Source organism: Neopelma chrysocephalum, unplaced genomic scaffold (genome assembly GCF_003984885.1).
Source record: "Neopelma chrysocephalum unplaced genomic scaffold, ASM398488v2 Primary Assembly neopelma1_96523, whole genome shotgun sequence".
Classification (NCBI taxonomy): domain Eukaryota; kingdom Metazoa; phylum Chordata; class Aves; order Passeriformes; family Pipridae; genus Neopelma; species Neopelma chrysocephalum.
Window position 1 is genome coordinate 195416 of NW_020925169.1, and position 22539 is coordinate 217954.

General features: G+C 36.7%; 1 protein-coding gene across 6 annotated transcripts in view; it reads left to right on the top strand.

The window, feature by feature from the left end:
• MCTP1 (multiple C2 and transmembrane domain containing 1) overlaps positions 1–22539 on the top strand; it is a 189411-nt gene that overhangs the window by 48935 nt on the left and 117937 nt on the right. For 5 of the 6 annotated variants that reach the window (XR_003538401.1, XM_027708764.1, XM_027708767.1 and 2 more), the window contains exons 6-8: positions 3177–3215; positions 11404–11574; positions 13133–13263. Coding sequence is in view for 5 of the 6 variants with exons in the window: in XM_027708764.1 (XP_027564565.1) it covers positions 3177–3215; positions 11404–11574; positions 13133–13263 (341 nt within the window). In the remaining variant the exon portion in view is untranslated. The remainder of the gene's footprint in view (positions 1–3176; positions 3216–11403; positions 11575–13132; positions 13264–22539) is intronic. The other variant, XM_027708766.1, reaches the window with a different exon arrangement.

The window sequence follows — 22539 nt, forward strand, 5'->3', positions numbered from 1 at the left end:
AAATATCCTTGCCTTTTTCTACCTGGTGCTTGTTCTAAAAGCATAAAAATGTGAACATTTGAGGTAATAATCTTGTAACCTCTTATTTGAACTATGTATAAATATTCTTTTGATTTTTGACAAATGAAGGCAATCTGATTAGTTCTGATTTTTGAACAATCATAAATTGTGAATAAATTTGATTAATGAATTATTCTTATAGGACAATAAAAATTAGAAAGTTTTTAATATTTGTGTCCATTTCCGGCCTAACACACTTAAGTTGCCATAACACTAGTTACAGTAATTCATTTGTATTTGCTCTGTGCTATTAACAGTACTTACCCTTTACATTAATGTAGCATTTTAATTTTATTGCCTTGAGAGGACAGATAACTTAGGTAACTACTGTAAACTAAAAAGATGTAAAATAAATAAGTATGGGGAAAGTATGTATATATAAAAATGTTAAAACATGTGAGCTCTAAAAATTCATTAATTTATCTGTATTTATAAAAAATAATGTGTTTATGATGTACTGTCTGTATCTTTCCTTTTGATGGCCTTCTGAATTTCTCTTTTTGATGACCAGTTCAAAAGAAGTCAGAACCAGCAGTTACTCAGTTTTTTTCTTGGACCTGCTCCAAAGCAGCTTGTTTTGTTTCTTCTCTGATAGTGTTCTAGTAGTATTCCCTTTGGATACATGTAGTGCAGCGCATGCCGGTGTGCTGTTTTTAACTACATGCGTGTGTACAGGCTTCTTGCAAATTCTGTTTGGTGTTGTAGTCGTGGGTGCCACAGTGCATGTGAGTTTTTCTGTCTCTTTCTCCATCAACATTCAGTGCACAGATTTCACCACTGGAGAACTTATAGTGACTGTAGCTTCTTCAGAGCTGCATGTCACCCAGGTCTTCACTACAATAGCTGTTTCCTACCTGGGTCAATTTCCAGCTACAGGAAATGACAAAGTTGGTAGCTTGATGAGAACTGTTCTCTTGGGACCAGCAGAGATTGAGGACAACTGTTCACTGCTGGCAGCCTAAGAGGCACAGAAAATGGAAAAAAGGAAGCCAAGTGCTACTTGGATGTTGTTATTTAATGAGATTAAAGTTCAAGGCATTGTTTTTTCCCTAAAATGATCTATCTTAATGATGCTTAGTTTTTTTACTTCATATGAAAATATTAACAACATTAATATGCTGTCAGTTTGTTTGCTGTATTAAATCTTATAATACACTATTACTATTTATTTGTTTGTTTGTTTGTTTTATTTGCCAGAGGGATAATAATACAATAGGAAACAAAAGGCAGAGACTGAGGGCATGGAATATTTTCAGATTAAAAAGTTCCATGTAGATCATTCATCCTGATCTGTCCTACGCTATATATTTATTTTACTGGCTTCTAAGGGTGTTGCTATGGCTTCAGCTTATCTTGCTCTAGCTGGTAATGATGCCGGTGCACTCAGCAAATACAGTATATGTTTCTGTAGCTAAAAGTCAAACTGAACTCCTCAGAGTTGAAAGAATCGTAGAATCATAGAGTTGTTTGGTTTGGAAGAGACCTTAAGGATCATCTAGTTCCAACCTCTTCCACTAGACCAGGTTGCTCAGGACCGCATCCAACCTGGCCTTGAACACTTGCCAGGATGGGGCAGCCACAGCTTCTCTGGGCAGCCTCACCACCCTCATGGTGAAGAATTTTTTCCTAGTATCTAATCTAAACCTACATAGTCAATTCAGCTGTTGGGCCATATTCTCTTCCTTACTCACAGCCTGGTCTGAAGCCTAGTGAAGCTGAGTTTGTACTCTGACTTGTAGCTGTGTAGGATTCAGAAATGACGAGGAAGAGAGAAGCTGTGCTGTGCTGGACAGGACCCAGGAACTCAGACATTTTCATTAGAGCCTTCTGTGGGCCTCAAGCTGCTTAGTTCTTACATGCTTCTTCTGTAAAAATGAATTCAGGGGCTTTCTCCAGCTTTATAAAGCGTTCAGTATCTGTGTATATTTTACAAAGCCACAGTGCTACAATTATCACTAACTTACAGCAAAGCCCTTGGGTTTTAACTGTCCATAGCAACTTAAAAAGCATCCTCAGCAGCTTGGTGTTTTTCTTCTCCCAAAAAGCTGTGTCTATTTGAAAAATTTCTGGATATTTCAAACATATAAATCCTACATATTTTTTCTCATTTTAATTTTTCCCCATGATGTAATTTAATTTATTAGCGAGGAAAATGTTTGCTTTTCAAAATTTATTTCCATTATCTGAAAAAAAAGTGGTTTTGCAATAGTTAATAAAAAGAAACATTACATTTACTTTTCATGACAAAGTTTCAAAAGGAGTCAATGTTCTTTGATTTATTCTTGGTCAGTGTCAATATCAGGCTGCTAGATGTTATTAAATTGTATAAAGTAATTTTTCTGCATTTCCACAGAGCTGCTTAAGCAACAGTTGTGTTCACAGATAAATTTTCCCCAATCTACTTGACCAGTATGTCTCCTTTATGGAATGATTTAGAATCTGTCTGTGGACACTTTGCCTCTCAGCATGTCAGAGCATGGTGTTTAGCAGTGCCAAGGTTTTACAGGTTATTTAGGTATTGGGACAGGGCATCTGAGATTTAGGTTTTTTAAAGAATGAAGGTATAACTTTGTTTTCTCCCTCATGTGCGTAATTATCAAACTAAAGAGAGATTTTTACTGCTGTGAAATGAACTAACAGCGGTAACTTTAAGGATTTTGTAATAGATTCATGTTATCAAAGGAGTCTTATGCGGGATTTCTATTATATGGCTACACTTACGAGTTAAACAGCAGCGTTCCAAAAAAATGGAGTACCCTATTATTAAAAAAGACTACTATTCAAGTATCAGTCAGAATTGTAATCACTATCAGTAATGGCACATTCATTTTTTTCCATTTGCTTATCTAATTCTGTTTTTCTGTCTTTCTTATGTCAAGTTCACATAATGCATTGTCTCCAGAAATGAGACTTTCAGACCACCAAGAAAAGTATGCCTGGGTGTGCAAAGGGCTGCTACTTGCCTGGATTTGTTTCTGTGTATCTGTTGCTGAGTTGTACATGTTGCTGTTTCAGTTGTAGTGGTGGTTAAATGTGAATTGTCCTGTTGGAGACAGTTGGCCTCCTTTTCTGTATTGCAGAGGAAAGGTAATTAAAATGCTTTATTTTATTTTCAGACAATGCTAATGAGGAAGAGTTGGAAAAGATCAAGTAAGGTAACTGTTATTTTTAGCATGTGGTCTTCTGGCTGTTTGTTTTTGGGTTTTTATGGGGTTTTTTTGGAACAACTATGATGTTTTACCAAACATGACATCTAGGACTGTAAACTTCTGGCACAGGATTCATTGTCCTTCAAAATGTGTTTTAAGGACCTTGTTTTTGGTTTCATCAAATCAAAATCATGAATGTAATCATAAAACCTGTCAACTTTGTTACAGCATTTTAACCTATCTTGAAGTCATCTGGTAATGGCCAACATGTCCTGATTCCTTTTCTAAAATCTTTATTTCCCACCTATAAACAATTTCCTTTGTTAATGGGAACAAGGAATTCATGCAAAAGGATAACTTTCATTTTCTTATTAGTTACTCATTAGAGGTTCTGTGTGCTGTTTTCACAGTGATGCTAGTCGTCCATAGGTGACAGTCATAGCCAGGCTTTAAAAAAGCAGAATGCTTAAGGAATCATTCTTGGTGTCCACTTTATAGAGCTCTTTAGATGCCTCTTCAAGCAAATTCAGTATCTGGCTTTTCCCCTCTTAGGAACTGATAAAAAAGGAGCAGTGTATGCTCTTTTCCACAGGGGAAATGCTGAGAGTTTTACTATAGTGGAATACAACCAGTTTTTACCTTTCTTTTTTGCTGTATGTGTCTCCAAAGAGATAAAGAAAATGTATATAGTTTCTTAGTAGTTTTCTGACCAGTCTTACCTAATGCTGCCATTCTGTTTAAAAGTTTTAAGCCTTCTTACTATTTGTATTGATAAAAATAAAATTGAAATTTCTTGAAATCTCGAGTTGGTGTGGTAGATCTGGGGTTTTTTGATATGTTGCCATGTAAAGGTGTTAAAATGAGAAAAAAAAGTGAAATGGCTATGTGGAATGATTGACTTATTTTATAAGGTTATTTGCTTTTCTAGCATATTGATGCACAAATTTAAATAGAAGGTTGTTAACAAACGATGTTGTATATGCTGCTCACTTGACAAATATTTACACACTTTTTAATCTTTAAGTAAGAGAAGAGAGCAGTGTTCATAATTCTTGGGTTATGGATGGGTTTTTCACAGTTTGCTTCTGGGTGCAGGACAACACTCTATCTCTGCTTCCTTTTTGAAATTTCAGAAGCAAAGATATTTCGTGATAATGTATAGTATTTTGATTCTCATATGGTTCATGTAACTTCATGAAATATCTAAGGTGCTTAAATTCCTGATGAGATAAGGAAGAGCTGTGAGAATGGTGAAGGGTAGAATTGTTTTGCATCATGAAAGTGATGTGTTGGCTCTTGATATGCTAAATATATGGTTGTTCTCATACTTCAAATTACAAATTGACAAAACTATGAGCTTCAATAATCCTGAATGAATGGCACAACATGATAATTGGGAATTCTTGAGAGCTCTTCAAGTGAGTTATTTATTCCTGGTCTCCTTTGTTACATTAATTTCATAACATTTCATTCAGTAGTGGCATTTTTGCAAATTGGCCTCAGAGCTGGTACTCCAGGTGGGGTCTCACCAGAGCAGAGTAGAGGGGGAGAATCACCTCCCTCAACCTGCTGGCCATACTTTTCTTAATGCAACTCAGGATACAGTTGACTTTCTGGGCTGCAGCAACATATCACTAGGTCACATATGTTAAGCTTCTTATCTACCAACACCACCAAGTCCTTCTCCTCAAGACTGCTCACAATCTATTCTCTGCCCAGCCTGAATTTGTACTTGGGTTTACCTTCACCCAGGTGCAGGACTTTCCATTTAGCCTTGTTGAACTTCATGACATTCACATGGGCACCCCTCAGTCACAACTGACAAGGTACTTCTGATTACTTACAATTGGGGATAAAAGCATGCATTTACTGCCTAAAGCAAGTGAATGAAGTTGATTTTTAATTTGCGTTTAGATAACTATATTTGCTTTAATTCAGCTTTAGAAATTTTTGCATATACTTTTAAGCTGAAAAATAGAATGTATGAACATTTTAAGCAAGAATGAATTGCAAAATATTTGGCTTTCAGCTCCTAACTGCTGACTGTTCTAAAAATTTCTTTCAGAAAGCTTTTCTGAAAATATGTGTGTTCCAGTTGCACAAACTAAAATACCAAGACCTATGGCCTTAATAACTGATGCTTTTATGCCCGACTCGAAATATTTATTTTCTGTGGCTCCTGATTTGCATTTTCTTAATACCAAAAGCCTTATGAAGCATTTGTTGCTGTTTTAAAATTGAAACAAAATGCTTTTCCACTGAAATTAGATGTCTCTTGAGTAGAGAATAAAATTGTAAATAGCAAATCATGGTATAAGTATTGCAGAGACAAACATAAGCTTAGAGTTGTATGATATTTCTTAATTGAAGTAATTTACAGTCAGTTCAATCTTTCAACCAGAATCTTTCAGCCAAAATTCTGTGGAATTTCAGAATAGATGGTAGAATTCCTGCATTTGGGTTTTTGTTAAAAATCTTTTAAAACTGAGAAAATATACTTTTTTTTGTAAGCCATGAGGTTCTAGATGTCAGTTTATCAGCTGTAAATGGTGCTTGAAGGAGAGCTACTATATGTTGGAATAGAAGTAGAAAAGTCAGAATAGGTACGCCTGTCTGCTAGACATGTGATTATAAAAATTATGCAAATATTTGGTGAGGCTTATATTTGCATTAATTGTATGTGAGTGATAACAGCTGACCTAGTTAACAACAAAATCAGCATAGTAACACTTCAGCATGTGGGTTTCTGGGTTCATTCCAGAAATTACAAAAGTACAGAGAGGTTCCATCAAGTATTGGTGGCCACTGTCCTTCTGTGTATCACATTCACATCAGCACTGGGACTCGGTGATGCTGGTTGTCCAGGGCAGTAACAGGATCATCAGGAGACCTTTTGACTTTCACATATTGCAGGCACAGTTTCCAAGAAGAATTGCTGGGAGAAGGACAATGGAGAAGGTTAGGACCGTACTGGTACAGTGTCTCTGACAACTCCTTTTGCACGCTGTTGTCCTGTATAAATATTTCCACTCTTTCCCAGAAAATGCAAGTCAGAGTGAGTGCCACAGCCTCCCTCATACTACACCTGAGCTGCCTCTGTCAAGTGGACTTAAGGCAAATTATTCCATTTAAAAACTCCACAAAAATATATGAAATGCTGCAAAAGTGTGAGCTCTTCTTACTGTAGTATCATGACAACATTCCTCTACAATGGCAGTATCCAGTTGTTAGAACAAACACCATAAACCAGATTTAACATGGCAGTTATAATGAAAATACACAGGGTATAGGGCAGTGTAAATTTCACAACTACAAAAATTTTGATAAGCTTCACTTACAGTTAAAATATCCTAAAATGTAAAATTCAGTTGATAGAAAATTAAGTGTTTTTTCATATTGCATTCATTATCAGTAGCAGTCATTTGGTCACAATGAGCAAACATTAAGAAAGAATCATCATGATCCCACTGATGGCATTTTTGTAACTCAGTGTCTGTATGTTGATGACTTCTGCAAGGTGTCATACTTTGTGTAGTTTCTAATATAGGAAAAGCATTGCAAATGCAGGTGACTGTCCCTTGGTTTTTTCATCGTGTGGTACATAGAACTAGCGGCTGTATCTATTGATATTCTCAATCTTTATTTTACATGTTTTATCCAAGTCGTGTAAGCCTCCTAGAAACTGGGGGAGAAGAATTCTGTTTACTTGAATTTGCAGCAGTCATTTGTAACACTGGGTTTGATTCACTTTGCTGTATTTGTACACCTGTCCTCTGTTCAGTGACGGAGAGAAGTATTGTTCTTTTTTATATTCTTCCGCTAATTTCTTGATTGATATTTTATTTAAAGCTTCCAAGCCAAAGTTATTTTTTGGATAGAGATGCCATTGCAGGACAGAAAGCTGCATTATTGATTTGGTTTTCAAAAATTTTTTAGTAAGTTTGTGGTAGGCACACGGTTCTATTTCTGTCTATTTCTGTGTTCAAGGACACAGAAGAGCAGTGTGTCCTAGTGGTGTGTGTACCAAGGAGGAGATTTTGTAAAAGCAGAGTCTGTTTGCGTGGGCACAAGCACATGCCAGTGCGTGAGGTGGTACTTGGCAGAGCATGAGTGCTGATCAATGAAGAAGTGAGGTCGCGCTGGGAGAGGACAGTGCATGGGGTTTCTCCAACTCAGTATGGGCTCAAATTCCAAAGGTCACTTAGATACCCAAAGATAAATGTAAATATTTTGAAAACCACCTACTAAATGAATCTCTTCTTTTGATGAAAGTAACACTAACTCATTGAGAATGTGGTCTTGATGAACCTGGGATAAATGCCCGGATTCTGACTAACCCTAGTTGGTTTCCCACCCAGTAATGTTACCCAGATATCCCTGAACACATGCAGAACATTGAGTCATGTTATAAGGTTATCTTTCAGCTAACTATATTAACTATATTAAACCTATCTAGTAGAGGATACAGTTCTGTATCAGAAGATTTTCTGCTGTTAATGCCCCTAGCCCACCCACTACTCTACATTTAGACAGAATAAGTGGAACACAAATAAAAGCTAAGTTTATCACATCAGAAGATGCTGGGTTTGCATGCTCTTATGGTAGAAGCATTAAAGCACAGTGTGTGGATATGAAAATATGTGGGTTTTTCTTTCACGGGTAGCTGTAAGCATCCTTTGATGTGAAAGATTCCTTTTCAGAAGTCAAATTTTAATTTCCTTTTGGGGAGAGTGAAAACCTCACTGCATGCAGGCTGCAATTTTCCCACCACCCCTCTCTCTTTGGTGTGTTTAGAACATGTCAGACAGGAGTTGCCATGCCTGTATCCTGCATATAAATTCTCAAAAATGTGAATAATGTGAATAATAATCCCACATTAATGACAGTTAGTTATGGACTGAGATTTTGACTTTGCTTCTTTTCGTATTTTGGCATTATATATGAAATATGTAACTTCCCACCTATTTACAGAGAAATGAAAGGTTGTATGGTTTCTTCATGACTTTTTTTCTGTTTGTGGCAGAAGAGTGAATCCAGGCAGCAATAATCATGACATGCTTGCTGAGGGAAAAAAGTTACCTAAGAATTACTCTTGAGAAACATCCTTCACAGGAGAAATTGAGAAAGATACAGACTCATTTTTTTGTTTTATTCTCATGGTTTCCCTTCTGACTTTGTAGTCAACTCACTTTGGGCTGGATTTTACAGGCGGTTTCTTAGCTACCTAAAAATGTACCTAGAAATGTACCTGTCTCACACTGTGACGTTACATTCATAAGGGAAGAACTCTAAAAGGTGAAATCAGGCTTGCTTTTTCACTTTTTCATGTCTTAGCTTTTTTGTCAAATTTGACTTGAAATCTAAACATTCATTTTTTTTGTTTTAACTTCCTACAAGAACCATTATATGAAATGAGAGGTTATGTTATTATATGTAATTTCTGAGGATAAATGTGACTTTGACTGGAAGGAAAGCATGTTGGATGCTCTTCAGTCTTGCTTGGAAACAAGAAAAGTGCCAGCTGGAAATTATTCTTGCTGGAGAAGGCCACATAGCCCATGCCTTTCATGTCCAGGAAATCTCAATAGCTTTAGCTCCAGCAAGCTGTACCCTGACTTCCAGTACATCTCCCTTTTGCTGTTCCTTGGATCTGTGTGTTACTGACAAAAAAAGAAAAGAGCACTGTTGTGGTCTACATTTCCTACCTTGAAAAAGAAGCAGTCACAACCAACTCTTTTAGTAGCTGGCTGCTTTTCTTCCAGCCTGTTGAGACATAGGCTCTGCAGCTTCACTATCAGTGAATACACTACTGGGCTGTGCAAGGTGCTTTAATTGCTGTTGACCACAGAATGTGTCTTTGACTCAGGAGGGCTTCCTCCAGCAGCATGTGAATGGTTGTTCTTGGGGCTCCTGCCTGACCCTTGTAAACTCTTGTCTTACCTGTCTGTCATTTTACCCCCAGCTCTTGGGCATTTAGATCTTGCCTTGCCACCTTTTATGTAAATTACCCCCTACTGGTTATGAAACATCCTACTGGTCATAAAAACTCAGCACACTTTATAAGGTGGCAGGTGCTCTAATGCAGCAAATTATTTTAAGAGCTATTGAAAATATGGAATTCAGATCAAATATACTCTCTAAATGATTCAGTGTCTCATTGGTGATCAGTGAAGTAGACAGCGATGCTGTGGTGCTTAAGATTTACTACAAAAGAGTTGTGAATGCAAACTCAAGCTTATTTTCCATGATAGTATCCTCAAAATCATATGGATGCCCACTCAGCTCTCAAAAAAACCCAAGAATTGTGTGTTTTTTTGCAAAGTCTCCATCACTGCATCTATCCCAATATAAATATCTTCCTATGGTCTTTTCTTCTTTCTGTACTCTCATCGCCTTATGTTCAGGGTAGAGTCAATGTTGGTTATTTACTCTTCAGTATTTCTTTTGCTCTAAGCCTTCTAAGAAACTGGAACAAGAATTAAAAAATCTACCACTTCTTCTCAAGTCAGGTCTTTGGCAATGTTGACTGTATTCCCCTAATGAAAGGGGTATTTGTGCCAAGAAAAAGTTTTAGTTTATGTTGTATTCCCAAGTTGTAAATGAAGTATCTTCTGGCAAGTGATTTTCCCAATTGTGCCTTAATTTTTGTAGAGTGTCTGCTTTCCGATGTCCCACTGCTGTCACATGTTAAGTTAAAGGATATTACAAAGGTTATTCCTTGTTTGCCTTCATAGAAACAGTAGGTTTGTGAGAAGTTTCTCTGCTGTCAAATCCCTCGCTTCAGGAAGAGAAATCTTTAATACATATAGTGAAATATTTTGGGAGTAACCATGCTATTTGGGATGAATAACCATTAGAAAACATAAATGCATGCCAATAAAAAATCTGAAATGCTGCAAAAAGCATGTTAATCAGATTTGCTCCAACCCCGGTGGCCTCAGTCCCCATGTATAATACATCTCTCTGGTGAGTGCAGGTTATAATCCAGGGATTGTTCTCCAGTCTACTTTTTATCATTGTCTCTGGGTAATAAGGTAAAATTCTGCCATGGGCACCTGCACAGCTGTAACCATCCAGCTGTGTTTACTGTCTAAAAGACTCAAACCAGATTTACACTGAAAGCCTCCTCCAGAGATACTGGAGGTCTGCAAATGATGAAGCCAGCCATGCAGACATGATTGCTGAGCTCATAAAGCTTTTGTTGCCCAAACTACATTGCAAAATCAAGAAAATGCATATATTTTATATATTTACACCAGTGTATATATAAAGACTAGCTTTTTTTGATTCCTAGAAAGAATAATTTGCGAGATTAAATATTGTTTAGCTGTCCAGTGTTCTGATTATAGATAAGGTAACCTTGAACAAATAAAATCTCAGAATAGAAGGGAGAGCCTTTGGCAACATTGCTTCTCAGATGCACCCAAGACTCCTTTGCCTTCCTTAGGAGTGCACAGGTGATTCCCCAGTTCTGATACCTTGTAGGTCAGAGCAAACTGGAGATGATCTTAAATTACTCAAGTTTTTAGCCTCTTGCTCACCTAACCCCCAATGGAGTTCATTAACGAAAGCCATAGCCAACTGTTTCGTGTGTGAATTTTCTTTTAACCCACAAAATCTGTGGCCAAGGGTTTGCATTCTGCAAGTTTCTGCACAATTCTGAACAGAGGTTCTGCAACATTGTTTAGAAACTCTTGAACTTATGTGCTGGTATTTAATGAATGTTTCTGAGAATACCATGTCATTTTAGAGGCTGAGGTACAGGGATTTATATTATTCCAATGGAAGTTTTGTATTCTCTCTGTTTTTTTCTGTTTATTTTAATGTTTCTTCAAGTTCATTCAGTCATATACTACTAATAGAGGAGAGTTTGTAACATTTATTTGTATTCTTATCAGCAGAGGGAGAAGTGAAGCAGAAAAAAACCTTTTTGTTTTAATGCACATTTCCTTAAGTAGCATTTGTTCTGCTTGCTTCTTTCAAAGCATCACATGACATTATCTACTTAATTGTCACTCTTTTATTTCTTTCCAAGTTATTCTATGCAGTATCGTTTACATATGTATTATCCAGTAACTTCAAAATGGCTTAAAGTGGTTGTTTTAAATTCCTGGTTATGTGAAATTGAACATTGAAAAGCGGGGGAAATGTTTGGAACTGTGTTAACGAAATGTATGGTTTTGTTTCCCTGAAGTTTCAGACCCAGAGTTTACGTCTCTCAGACCTGCACAGAAAGTCTCAGCTATGGAGAGGGATAGTTAGTGTTACCTTAATAGAAGGTCATGAACTTAAGGCGATGGATGCAAATGGGCTAAGTGATCCATATGTGAAGTTCCGACTGGGGCATCAGAAGTACAAAAGCAAGGTAATTTTAGCTGTGACTGAAAATGTTTTTGAAATGCTTTGTTCCTGTTTGGGTTTTTTTACCTTTTATGACTTTCAGTAGTGATGGAGATATATTGCTGTAATAATCAGTTGCCAGAGCACCTGGAGCTTTGTTTAGATGTTTCTTTTTATTTCATTATAAACAAAAGTAGTACTAGATGGGGAAAAATGTAGCACTGGAAAATGTGGGTGTACCAGAGGACACACCTGATATTCCGTACAGACTGTGTTGGCTTTTATTTCTTGTAGGGGTCATTCATGAGAGGGGAGAGATGCAGACTGATTGTGACAAGTACTTTCCAGGCTTGATGCTGATTGCTTCTTGGATCCTTTGCGTTGTCTTATCCTCAAATCATGTTGTGCTTATATTCTCACTTTTCTCTTTGTGTCCTTACAGGAAGTTTCATTAAAGTTTTCTTTATGTATGAACTTCACAGGTAGAGAGGATTGATCAGAGAGACAATTAATGTGAGGACTTTCTTGACTTTCTTGCTATTATTTTTTTATTCCCCTGGTCCCTACTGTTTTGAAAATTGCTGTTTATGGAAGATGCTTGGACCGCCAGTGATGCACATGACCTTCCTCTCTCAATGGCAATGATGAATGCTGTGGTTTTCACAGCCAGACGAAGGAAAAATTGAAGAAGAAGGCAGGAACATTTAGTTGCCGTATTTGCAGAGCTCTGAGCCTGCATTAGTGCCTCCTAATCTGAAATTAGAAGAAATCAAATTTCATGCTTTTGTGAATTACAAATTTTCATAATCCTCTCTGAATTTTCCGTTTTTTCAAGCCAGTAGAACTGGTGGGTGTAAGAAGTAGTGTTTCCTTAATAGGGAAGGTACTAGGCTGTTTCTTGCTCAGACATTTGTGACTACTGTGAATACTACTTTTGCATTTTGGTAGAAAAATCTGTAAGCTTTTCATTCTGCACAGTGTGATCAGAAGTACATGGACTGAAATCCATTGAAGTCAGAAGTAACTGGACTGAAAATGATTGAGAAAGCTACTTTCATCTGAGTTTTAAATGAAAAGAAGTAAAATACAGTTTTGGGAAAAAAAAATTTATTCCATACAAAGTAAACCATAGTATCATATTTCTCCCAGTATCACTGCAGCTGGGGAAAAAGGACACGATAAAATTGTTTGTTTAAGTACTTAAAGTCACCATCTTCTTGTCATTGCAAGTGTTTTGTTTTCTTTTGGGCTCAGAGACACAACTTTACAGCTGTCACTTAAGAGAGGACATCATTTTTCTATAGAGAAATGTCTCCATTCCCAGGGCAAATCGTTTGTTCAGGAGGCTTTTGAAGGTGGACAGGTTGCAGGATTTTGGAGGTTGCTGTTAAGTCAGAGAGGCATGAGAGAACTGGCCAGTAGTCTTTTCCTAATGATACTATTTTTTAATTCTCCCTGCTTGATATACTGATACTGCAGACAGAAAAAAACTTCCTGAACAGAGTCTAAAGATCAAATTTACAGTTCAAGGAAGTGTGTGCCTACACTATACAATATGACTTTCTTTTTTGATCTCCTTTCAGATTGTGCCAAAAACTTTGAATCCTCAGTGGAGGGAGCAGTTTGACTTTCATCTCTATGAAGAACGAGGTGGAATTATTGATATTACAGTGTGGGACAAAGATGCTGGCAAAAAGGATGATTTTATTGGCAGGTTTGTGCAATTCCAGCCTTCTTATTCCCTGGGGCTCATTAAAATGAGCCTTGCTGTTAAAACTATTTCTTATGATCATTTGGTCTTGCTTTTGTTGTGTGGTTTGTTTTTTTTAAAGTTTGGGGAGGATTTTCTGCAATGTACCAGTACAGTTTGCTGCATTGATGTAATTCTTTACTTTGATGATGTAAAATAATTTTTACTGACCAGTAGATGGCAGCTTTTACCAATTGATAGATGGAGGTTTTCAAAAATAAAAATCCCCCATTTAGAGCAATTACCAAGATGCGGGAGGTTCCATACAGCAACATCCAGTTTGGAGGAGAAATAACTCTTTTGACTTGTAATAGATGCGTAAGACCAAATTTATGTATCAATCTATTTGGTAAATGAAAATAGAGTATTGAAAGACTGCACATATCTTTTGGGGCAAATAAATAAGATCATTCACCTAATTTATAGTCAGGAAAAGTGAATTTGTCTTAGAGTTCAAGAAATAGTATGTATTTGTGTGGCTATGCTCCATTGCAAAGAGTAGGAAGTGGCATTAACTGGTGCTAATGGGGAAAAAACTGTTTGTGCTTTTAGGTTCTATGAAGTAGAAATTGGAAAGCTCAGGTATTTTTTACATCATACTTTCGTTGATATCCATACAGTCATTATAATAGGATTAATAATTATTAATCCTATATATTATGGTTGTTTGTGAGAGTATTGGTTGTAGGTGCTTTCACTAGGACATTGATACTGTTAACTAGCAAAAATACTTTCTTTTTGGTGATTAAAATCAGGAATGGAAATCCCACAGACCAAGCCATGTATTTTTGTTGTCAATATGGCAATGTTTCTACTGACCTTTTCTTCCCTCTTGTTCCATTTAAGGTAATGGCTTTCTTTATCAAATTAGGTGAGGTGAATAATATTCTGTGTTTATTTCTTACTATAAATTCTGAAAACTCAGAATGTGTACAGAGTCTGTGGCAAGCAAACAACTTTAATATTGACAAAAACACTTTTCAAAAATACACACAGTAGGATTTTATTTTATATGATGAAACTCCATGACATATATGGTAGCAATAACTGTTTTTCTGAACTAGTGTAATCATTTAGTCCTATGTTGACATATTATATACTTTGGGAAATTATTCCTATTTTCTTCATAATTTTACCTTTTTATCCAAAAGATGGTGAAGCTTTCATGTGTGATTTTTCATCACACCATCATCCAAGCAGCACTTGCTGAAATCTTGCTGCTCTTGATTTTTGTAACCTCTCTGTCAGTGTATGTATAATCCCTCTTCAGTTTGTCCTTTCAGATACTCTCTCATTTCACCTTCTGTTGGTACCTTATCTCTGGATAATGCAACCTGCAAACAAATTCCTTCCCATGAAGATTTCCATAAAAAACTGTCATTTGTCATGCTCAATCTGAATACAAAAATAGGTCTTAATATTCCCCCTCCCTGATATTCTTTTCCAGTCATTGTGGATAAAAATCACCAACACCTGACAGCTCCACTTAACACTGACCTCTCTTTCCCAATTTTTCCTTTAAAGGCTGCCTCGAAAAACTGGAAATACCTTGGCGCACACATTACGACTTGCTCTTTGTGTGTGTGTGTTATGATAAGTGTAGGTTAATTTTTAAAAGCATGGCTGAATTGTGCTCCATGACTAAGGCTCTATGGCTCTCAAGGCACATGTATATTTTAATTCATGTTCCAGAAGAAGTGATAATGAGGCTGTGGGAGGGAAACAAAAGACTTCATGGTAGCATTCTAGCGTTGGTCAAGAATGGAGGGTAATTCCTTTCACCTGCTTGCTTGAATAATGTGCATACAGCAGCTGTAATATTATATAAGAATATTTCTGTTAAATGCAGATGAAAACAATTGTTTCTTGAAGATGTCCTGCCTGGCCAAAGAATAGCTAGGGAGAAGACACATTTGATTGAATAGATCCTATTCATTGAGGGAAAGAACAAACCAAATTGAGAAAACAGAAGAAAAGGTTTCCCAGGTGGAAGGTTGAAGGGACAAATTCCAGGATCTTCATGGAAAATAGCACAGGAGACCTGTGTTTTTACTCTGCTGAGCTCAGTTACTTGCAAATTCTGTTCCAAATCAGAACGCCTTAAACTCTCCTGGAATAATACCATGTTTCAGCTGCACTTTTTTGAAATAGAAGAAGTAGGAAGTCAGGGACATAGACATCTGTGGGCCTTGTGTATCGTTGTACTCGTTAGGCTAGAGCATGGTAAGGACCAGGTGAAAGCTGGGATTGTGACGCAGTGGCAACAGCATGTGTGCTCAGATTGCAAGGGCTTGGGTTTGCTATACATTTCTGAGGGTGAGAAGATGAGATCCGGGAAAAATGTTCAAGAAGCCTGAAGACTTGGAATTGAGATTCTGGTTTTTGGGTGACATAACAGGAGGACAGAAGTGGAAGGAGTGGCTTGTAAGAGGGAGGAAGATGTTAAGAAGGTGAAAGTAATGGCATTGCATCCTAGTTGAGAAAAGGAGAACGTCTGTCACATAAGTAGCATAAAGCTCTGTCTTCATCTTGATGCCCACGCACGTTCAAAATGGCGGTTCCTGAAATGAAATGCTAACGGGTTGATTTCCATTCTTAACTTGGAGCACTATGGGTTTATAAAATTCATTTGAGTTTCAGTTGTGTGCATTCTCCATGAGAGTTCAAAGGCCTTAGCACCTTGTAAACTTCCATCTTAGAATATTCTAAAAAAATCCCAAAACCCTGGAACCAATTCAATGTTTATTTGGAGATTTCAAAATCATGAGAAAAGACCTCATTCAGAAGTCTTGAGGAAAATATATTTCCAATCATGTGCTGATTTGTATGAGAAAACACTGGTCTTGATCAGAACTGAGCTTCATGTTACAGAAAGTGAAATACTGGCATTCTTCTGAATATAATTTTTTTAAAAAACAACCAGCATTCCAGGACCAAGTACATGAGATCGAGAAGTTCTTTTTATGGAAAGCACCGGGAGCTAAAGCCACACAGCATTCAAATAAGTGTGTAGACGTGCATAAGCAGTATTACTTGTTGTTTCAGCTGATAAGTAGAAATACATATGTATGTGTATATATATTGTACAGTCTGAGTACATTTAATATTCACATCTTTTTGCTATGAACAAGTAATTTATGTTCTGTATCAAGTCAGTATGCTCCTGTGATTAAAAACATACACTGCAGTAAGGTTGTTTAAGTAATATTAAGATCAAAATGAAGGTGAAGTGATTTTAATTGTCATGTAATTATTTAAATTTCTTATCATTTGTGTTAAGGCGATTCTGACTGTCACCTTTACGATAATCAGTTAATAAATCCTCATGATTGTTACACCTTTGTGCGTAGCAGTAATATGAACAAATTGGCTGCTGACAGCTGCAATAAATTGCCAAGAATGAGTGCTGTCAGAGAACAAGTTGTTTCTGTGAACATACAGGATAAGTAGATCCCATGTCATGCAGTTTTATTCAGCTGAAGTTATTTGTAATCCAGTGCAGCAGGATTTATAACATTATTTATTGATATGAAAACATACATATTCATCTTTAAAATTACATTGACTTTTGCTCTTATTTTGTGCAAATTAAGAAAAAAAGACTTGTGTATAGTATGTTCGTTAAGGCTATGTATTAATTTTATCTGTAGCAAACTGAAATTTCCCATAAACTCTCTCAATATTGTCATGAAAATTCAGATTGATTTAGTGACCATCCGTATAATGGATGTTATGAAATAAAAAAGTTAAAATATTGAAAATTAAGTATTTAGGTTTTCAGTACCTAATCTGCTATGTCTTGTCTGTTTCGTCTTCTCAGTTACAAAGGTATAGAGTTGTGGATGTACAAATACTATAGGTTTTTGGTTGTACATAAAACAGTCAGTGTGCGACTATGATTCTGTGATTAATCTGAAAGCACTGGGATATGCTATCAGAGTTCTAAACTAAAGTGAGATTTTATTTTAAAAATATACGATTATAAAATTTATGGTTTGGGTTTTTTTCCCCACTGACATTTGCGTAATTCACTATGGGAGACTGAGCATTATCATAGAGAACTGAGTGATGCTGTAAAGCTGTGTATGGGTACTCCAACATGCGTATAAAGTTGGGTGAAGGGCACACTAAATATGCTACTGCAAGTGTTTCTTTGCAGATTTTTTTCTAGAGATCTTGTGGAGACTGTGATAAAATACCAGCAATTTTCTTTTTAAAATATTGTTGCCCGAGAAAAAGGTTTTGAATGGTATTTGTGAAAGTCCAGGGTAATTTTGAAATTGCCGAATCTTGGCAGTTTTCTCGATTTTGCAAAACTCTGTAGACAAGATGACTTCCTCTGGAATTGTAGAGAGTGCTTTATTGCGCCAGTCTTTCAGAAGTGTTTTTCACACGGTAGTTTGAAAATTTCTGCACGTTGAAGTAAAATTGGAAGGATGTATTGTATTAAAAATGTAAACATAATGGTCAATGCACTGTTATAATTTGAGATTTGAACTCTGTGTGCATGTGAATTACACAGCAATTCTGTGCAAACATAGACAAGCACACAACCAACAACCTGTCTGTATAATTGTTTGTTGATTATACATGATGACTAAGGTTAAATTATTGCAGATGCATTTCTCTGAAGCATTAAAATCTAAAAAATGCTACTGCCAGGCCTGCCCTTGAAAAATCCTAGGATGTGCTGAGCCATCTCCATTTCTGATTGTTATTAAAAGGAGCTAGATGTAAATACCGCATCTCAAAATCTGGCCTTCAGGTATTCCGCACCTTAATTAGTCCTATCTCTGCACATCTTTACTAATGCAGAGGCACTTCTGTTCTGTTAGAAGGCCAAAAAAATTTCAGTTTTGGTTCACAAATCTTCGATAACTTTCTTTTACTTTATTATTTAAAGCTCCTACTGACATTTGTTTTTGTCACATTCTATTGCGAAACTGATAGTATTCCCCGACTTATTCTGAAATACAGAATGCTGCATACAAGCTGGGCTGTTTATGGATCCTTCTTCTGACCCTATGTCTTCCTGCATATGGAAATGTACTACTTGAAGAGTGACAAAATAAAAGGAAGAGAGAAGGAATGGGTGCTTAGACATGAAGAGCATGACAGTGTGTAGAAAGTGGTGAAGGGTGCAGATAGGGTTTTATGAGGATTTCTGAAGGGCACAGATTGCAGCTGTGAAAAACTTCCTACAAAATTTCTTGGACCAACTAGTGAGGGAAGAACCATTCAGGGAGACATAATTTTAATCAAAAAAATAGGCTCATTTAGCAGATGAAAGTGTTAATTTTGTTGCAAAGAAATTGCATTGGTGACAGCACTACTAGTCGGTAGTGTATGGCTGTGCTGTAGGGACAACCTAGGAAATATCACATTGTAAACCATTTTTAAGTACTTTTTTCTGCCTGTGCAATTTCAAAAGTAAATCTGTAGTTTTATAATGAAGAACTATGCTTACAAAGAAGCTAGTCTATCATTTCAAAATTGAAATTTTTGTGGCATGGACTGTATTTCTTTTAATAAGCAATAAACACTTATTCTGTATTCAGGAGTTGCTTGGTGACTGGTGAGATTGTCCTGTATTTTGTGGATTTCTGTAGCCATGACTTACCCAAAACTGCAGGGCTCTTTCCTACATTCCGGGTGTTGGTACATGGCAAATAAGAGCATTGTTCTTCACGTCTTACTGAGGTCTGTCCTCTCAGCTTCCCTGGGGTCCACTCCAGCTTCCCCTGCTTACCACCATTCTTCTCCTCAGTCAATGTCCTATTTAGCTGAGTTACACTCTCCAATTCCTTTGGGAGCTTTCCTGGTTTTCAGTCTATCACCTCTATCGAACACCTCTCACAAGCATCATATGAAGTCCATTATTTTATTTCTTTTTCATTATCTTTACAGTTAAAAATGTCACGCTCTGATTCTTCCAAGAAGTTCACATTACTGCAGTCAACACTGAGTGTTTCTGAGATGTGTCATTTTCTGTCAGTGCTTTGCAGAATTTTCCCTCTTCTTTTGTTCCTTGGTTTTATTGGAACATTTTACTCTGCTCATAAAGGATATGGAGTCTCACTAATTGTAGCAGTTCATGCCTCGCTGCTTCTGATGTGTGTCCAGCTCAGTTCTAATTGTGGAATCATACAGTTTCCTCTCCTTGGCATCCTTCGGAGCAGCATAGACCTGGATCACAGTGGAGTTAAAAGGGTGTGTTCCTGAACAAGTCATGATGGTAATTAAGTTGCCTGGTTTGTAGCCAAGTGGTGCTTTTCTGTCCCTAACACTTAGGATTGTGCCAGTTCCTCTTTTATGCTTTATTTTGTCATGTGAGAAAATGATCTCACTATCTGCTGTCTCTCACTTGCCTGGCCACCTGGCTTTTAAGAGGCCTTCTATGTCATGTTGCTACCTTTGTAATTCATTCATTAGCAAGGATATTTCACCAGGGTGCCAACGCAGTCTTACATTCCAGGTTCTGTTAGAACTAGAGAGGGGAGGTGATTTTTACCTGTTAGACATGCTGATAATAAAATACTACATATAGTTCTGCCTTCCGCACTTTAAAAAGGATGCAGGAGAATTTCACTGGATCAGAAAAGTTACAAAAAGTCATTTGAGGGCTGCAGGAGATATGTTCCTAGGAAATGTATAGGGAGCTGAAGATGTTTAGCATATCAAAAGGAAGATGAAGAAGATATATGATTATAGCGTATGAGTACCTTCACTAGAAGAAAACATGAAACACTAAAGGCTTTTTCAACTGGGTAAAGAAAGGCATAAAAAGAACCAAAGGCCAGATATATTCAAATTAAAAATGAATCTGAAATATATTTCTGAAAGTTTGAACGATTAACACACTGAACACAGTTTCAGACAAGTGGTAGATTCCCCTTGAACCTTCGAATTTTCCTCCATGGGAGCTGTACCCTGTTTCTGAGCAATTTGTATCTGTATCTGTAATAACTTTGGCACACAACCTTGATGCATTTGCATGGTTTTTCTCCCCTCTGATCTCTCAAGGCCTGAAAATCCAAATAGACGTGGTGCCTGAGAATATTCACATGCAGAACTGATGGGGGGGGCATGCTCCTAATGCCTCTTTCTCAGGGGTCAGCCAGCCACGGCAGTGGTTCCAGTGCCCCAGTCCAACACTTCTAGTGCTGCCAAGGGATTATACAGCATGGAAGATGGAGAAATATTCAAACTGCCCTAAAAACTACAGTTCTGTCTATGATTTGATTTGTAGCCATGCTTGGAAATCTGTCTATGGAGCTAATGGCAAATTTTTTGCTGTAATTCTTCAGGCTGACCTCTTTACAGGTGGTGAGCTCTTTTCTTTCAGCAGCATCATGTAAGTAATAATTCCTTAAGAAACTGGGTTGTCTGAAGTTACTATTATATCGTGCTTTCAGTGTGACAGCTGCTGGTCCTATGCAACTTATGGCCTTCTCAAAGTAGCTGTAATTTTTCATGGTCCTCAATTTGAGAAAACGAGACAAAAATTTCTCACTCATTCTGCATCACTTTCTGGTAACATTCAAGTTAACCTTCATCCTCAAAGCATCTTTGTTCTCCATGGAAACAGTTGTGGGTGACAAATGTCTTTTAAGAGAACATCTTAACTGATATAAGTCAGTATTGCTAAAGCTTTTAAAGATTGGAATACTTGTATATACTGTTAGTAAAATGTAAAGGAGCATTGTCGACTTGAACTTTCCAAAGTTATTTACATTTGGAAAATTGATATTTTCCAAACAGATACTTATCTTTAGAAGTATTTTATTAACTTCAGTCCTACTAAAGAAATGTAATAGAAAAAGGAGTTTTGTGGGTTTCCTATTGGTGTCTGTCAAAGTTATTCTAGGACAGGGTTAGTGTTTAGGTAATGCATTAATAAAACCAGACTTCCTTCACTTTTTTTGGTCCCATACAAAGATCTGGTGAGGACAAAGAAGATATAACAAAAATTCTTTATTTTATATTTTAGGAAAATTTGGCATAAGAGCAAACAAAGTTGATTTTTTATCATGAAAAATTCAACTACTAATGAGAAAAAAAATTGCAATTTCTCCTATAGTGTCTGTAAATTGGGAAGTCTTATCATTTGTCTGAAACACATGTGTTGTAGATGCACTCACATTATGCTGGATGCTCCTTGAGCCTTGGCACCTTTGAATTAGACACATGCGAGCTTCATACCCTGCAAGGCCAGGGGTGAGAGGACCTGGCAGAGAGTGAGAAATATGCTTTCACCTGACTGTGTACACACAGGGACATTCTTAACCTGGACTTCTATAGAGTGCAATGGTGACACTCCTTAATGGAATAACTCTAGATTTTTATCAAATTATCTGAGGACTCTTCAGAGGATATTTTTCCTTTAAAATGATTAAGGCTTGCACTGGAAAAAAGTTTCCAGAGCATTTCCTACTGTTTGTATGATTTTAGGAGATAACAAACTGGTGATGGGCTGTTCATGGAGATTTATCAAGCAGTCGATAGAGACATACTTCTCAACTAATTTGTTCTGCTATTAGGAGTATTCCATAGCTGTAGGAAAGGAGCACAGATAAAATTGAATTGTCAGTTGCTTCTTTTAGCCTAAATAAAAAATAACATGGTAATGTTGCAAAAGTCTTGTAACTTCAAGAATTGGAGAAATTGTATCTGTAGCTCTGATGCAAACCCTGAAATTTAACACTCATTGCATTTTTCTGGTGAATGTAGGTGGGTTTTTCTCCAGAGGGGTTAGTTGTTGTTGCCTATTTTTGAGTGAGAACTGGATTATTTCTGCATTACTAGTATCATAATGACTTTCTGATTCTTTTACTGACTTTGAGTTTAGACTGGTTCTTTAAATGATTATTGGTTGGAGTCTCAATATTGTTGCTGAGCCCTATTTTTGAGGGATATCTGTTTTGAAATAAATTATCAAAGAATATTTAAGAGTATTTTAACCTCCTCCAGCTTTGAATGCTTGATTACAATATTTGTTATCTTAAGGAGGGCTTTATATTTCTCCCTGCATCATAAATAAAAATGATGTACATATGCAGTCTATGTACATATGCAAAACTTGTATTGACCATCAGCTTGCATTGACAGCAATAGCTTTATTTTTCCTTACTGTTGTTAATTTAATTTCTCACTCCTTATCATCTGAAGGGTTCAAAATAGAAGGTAAACATTAAGCTCAGAATGCTACATCAGTTAGAAATTTTTTCATTGTAAGATAAT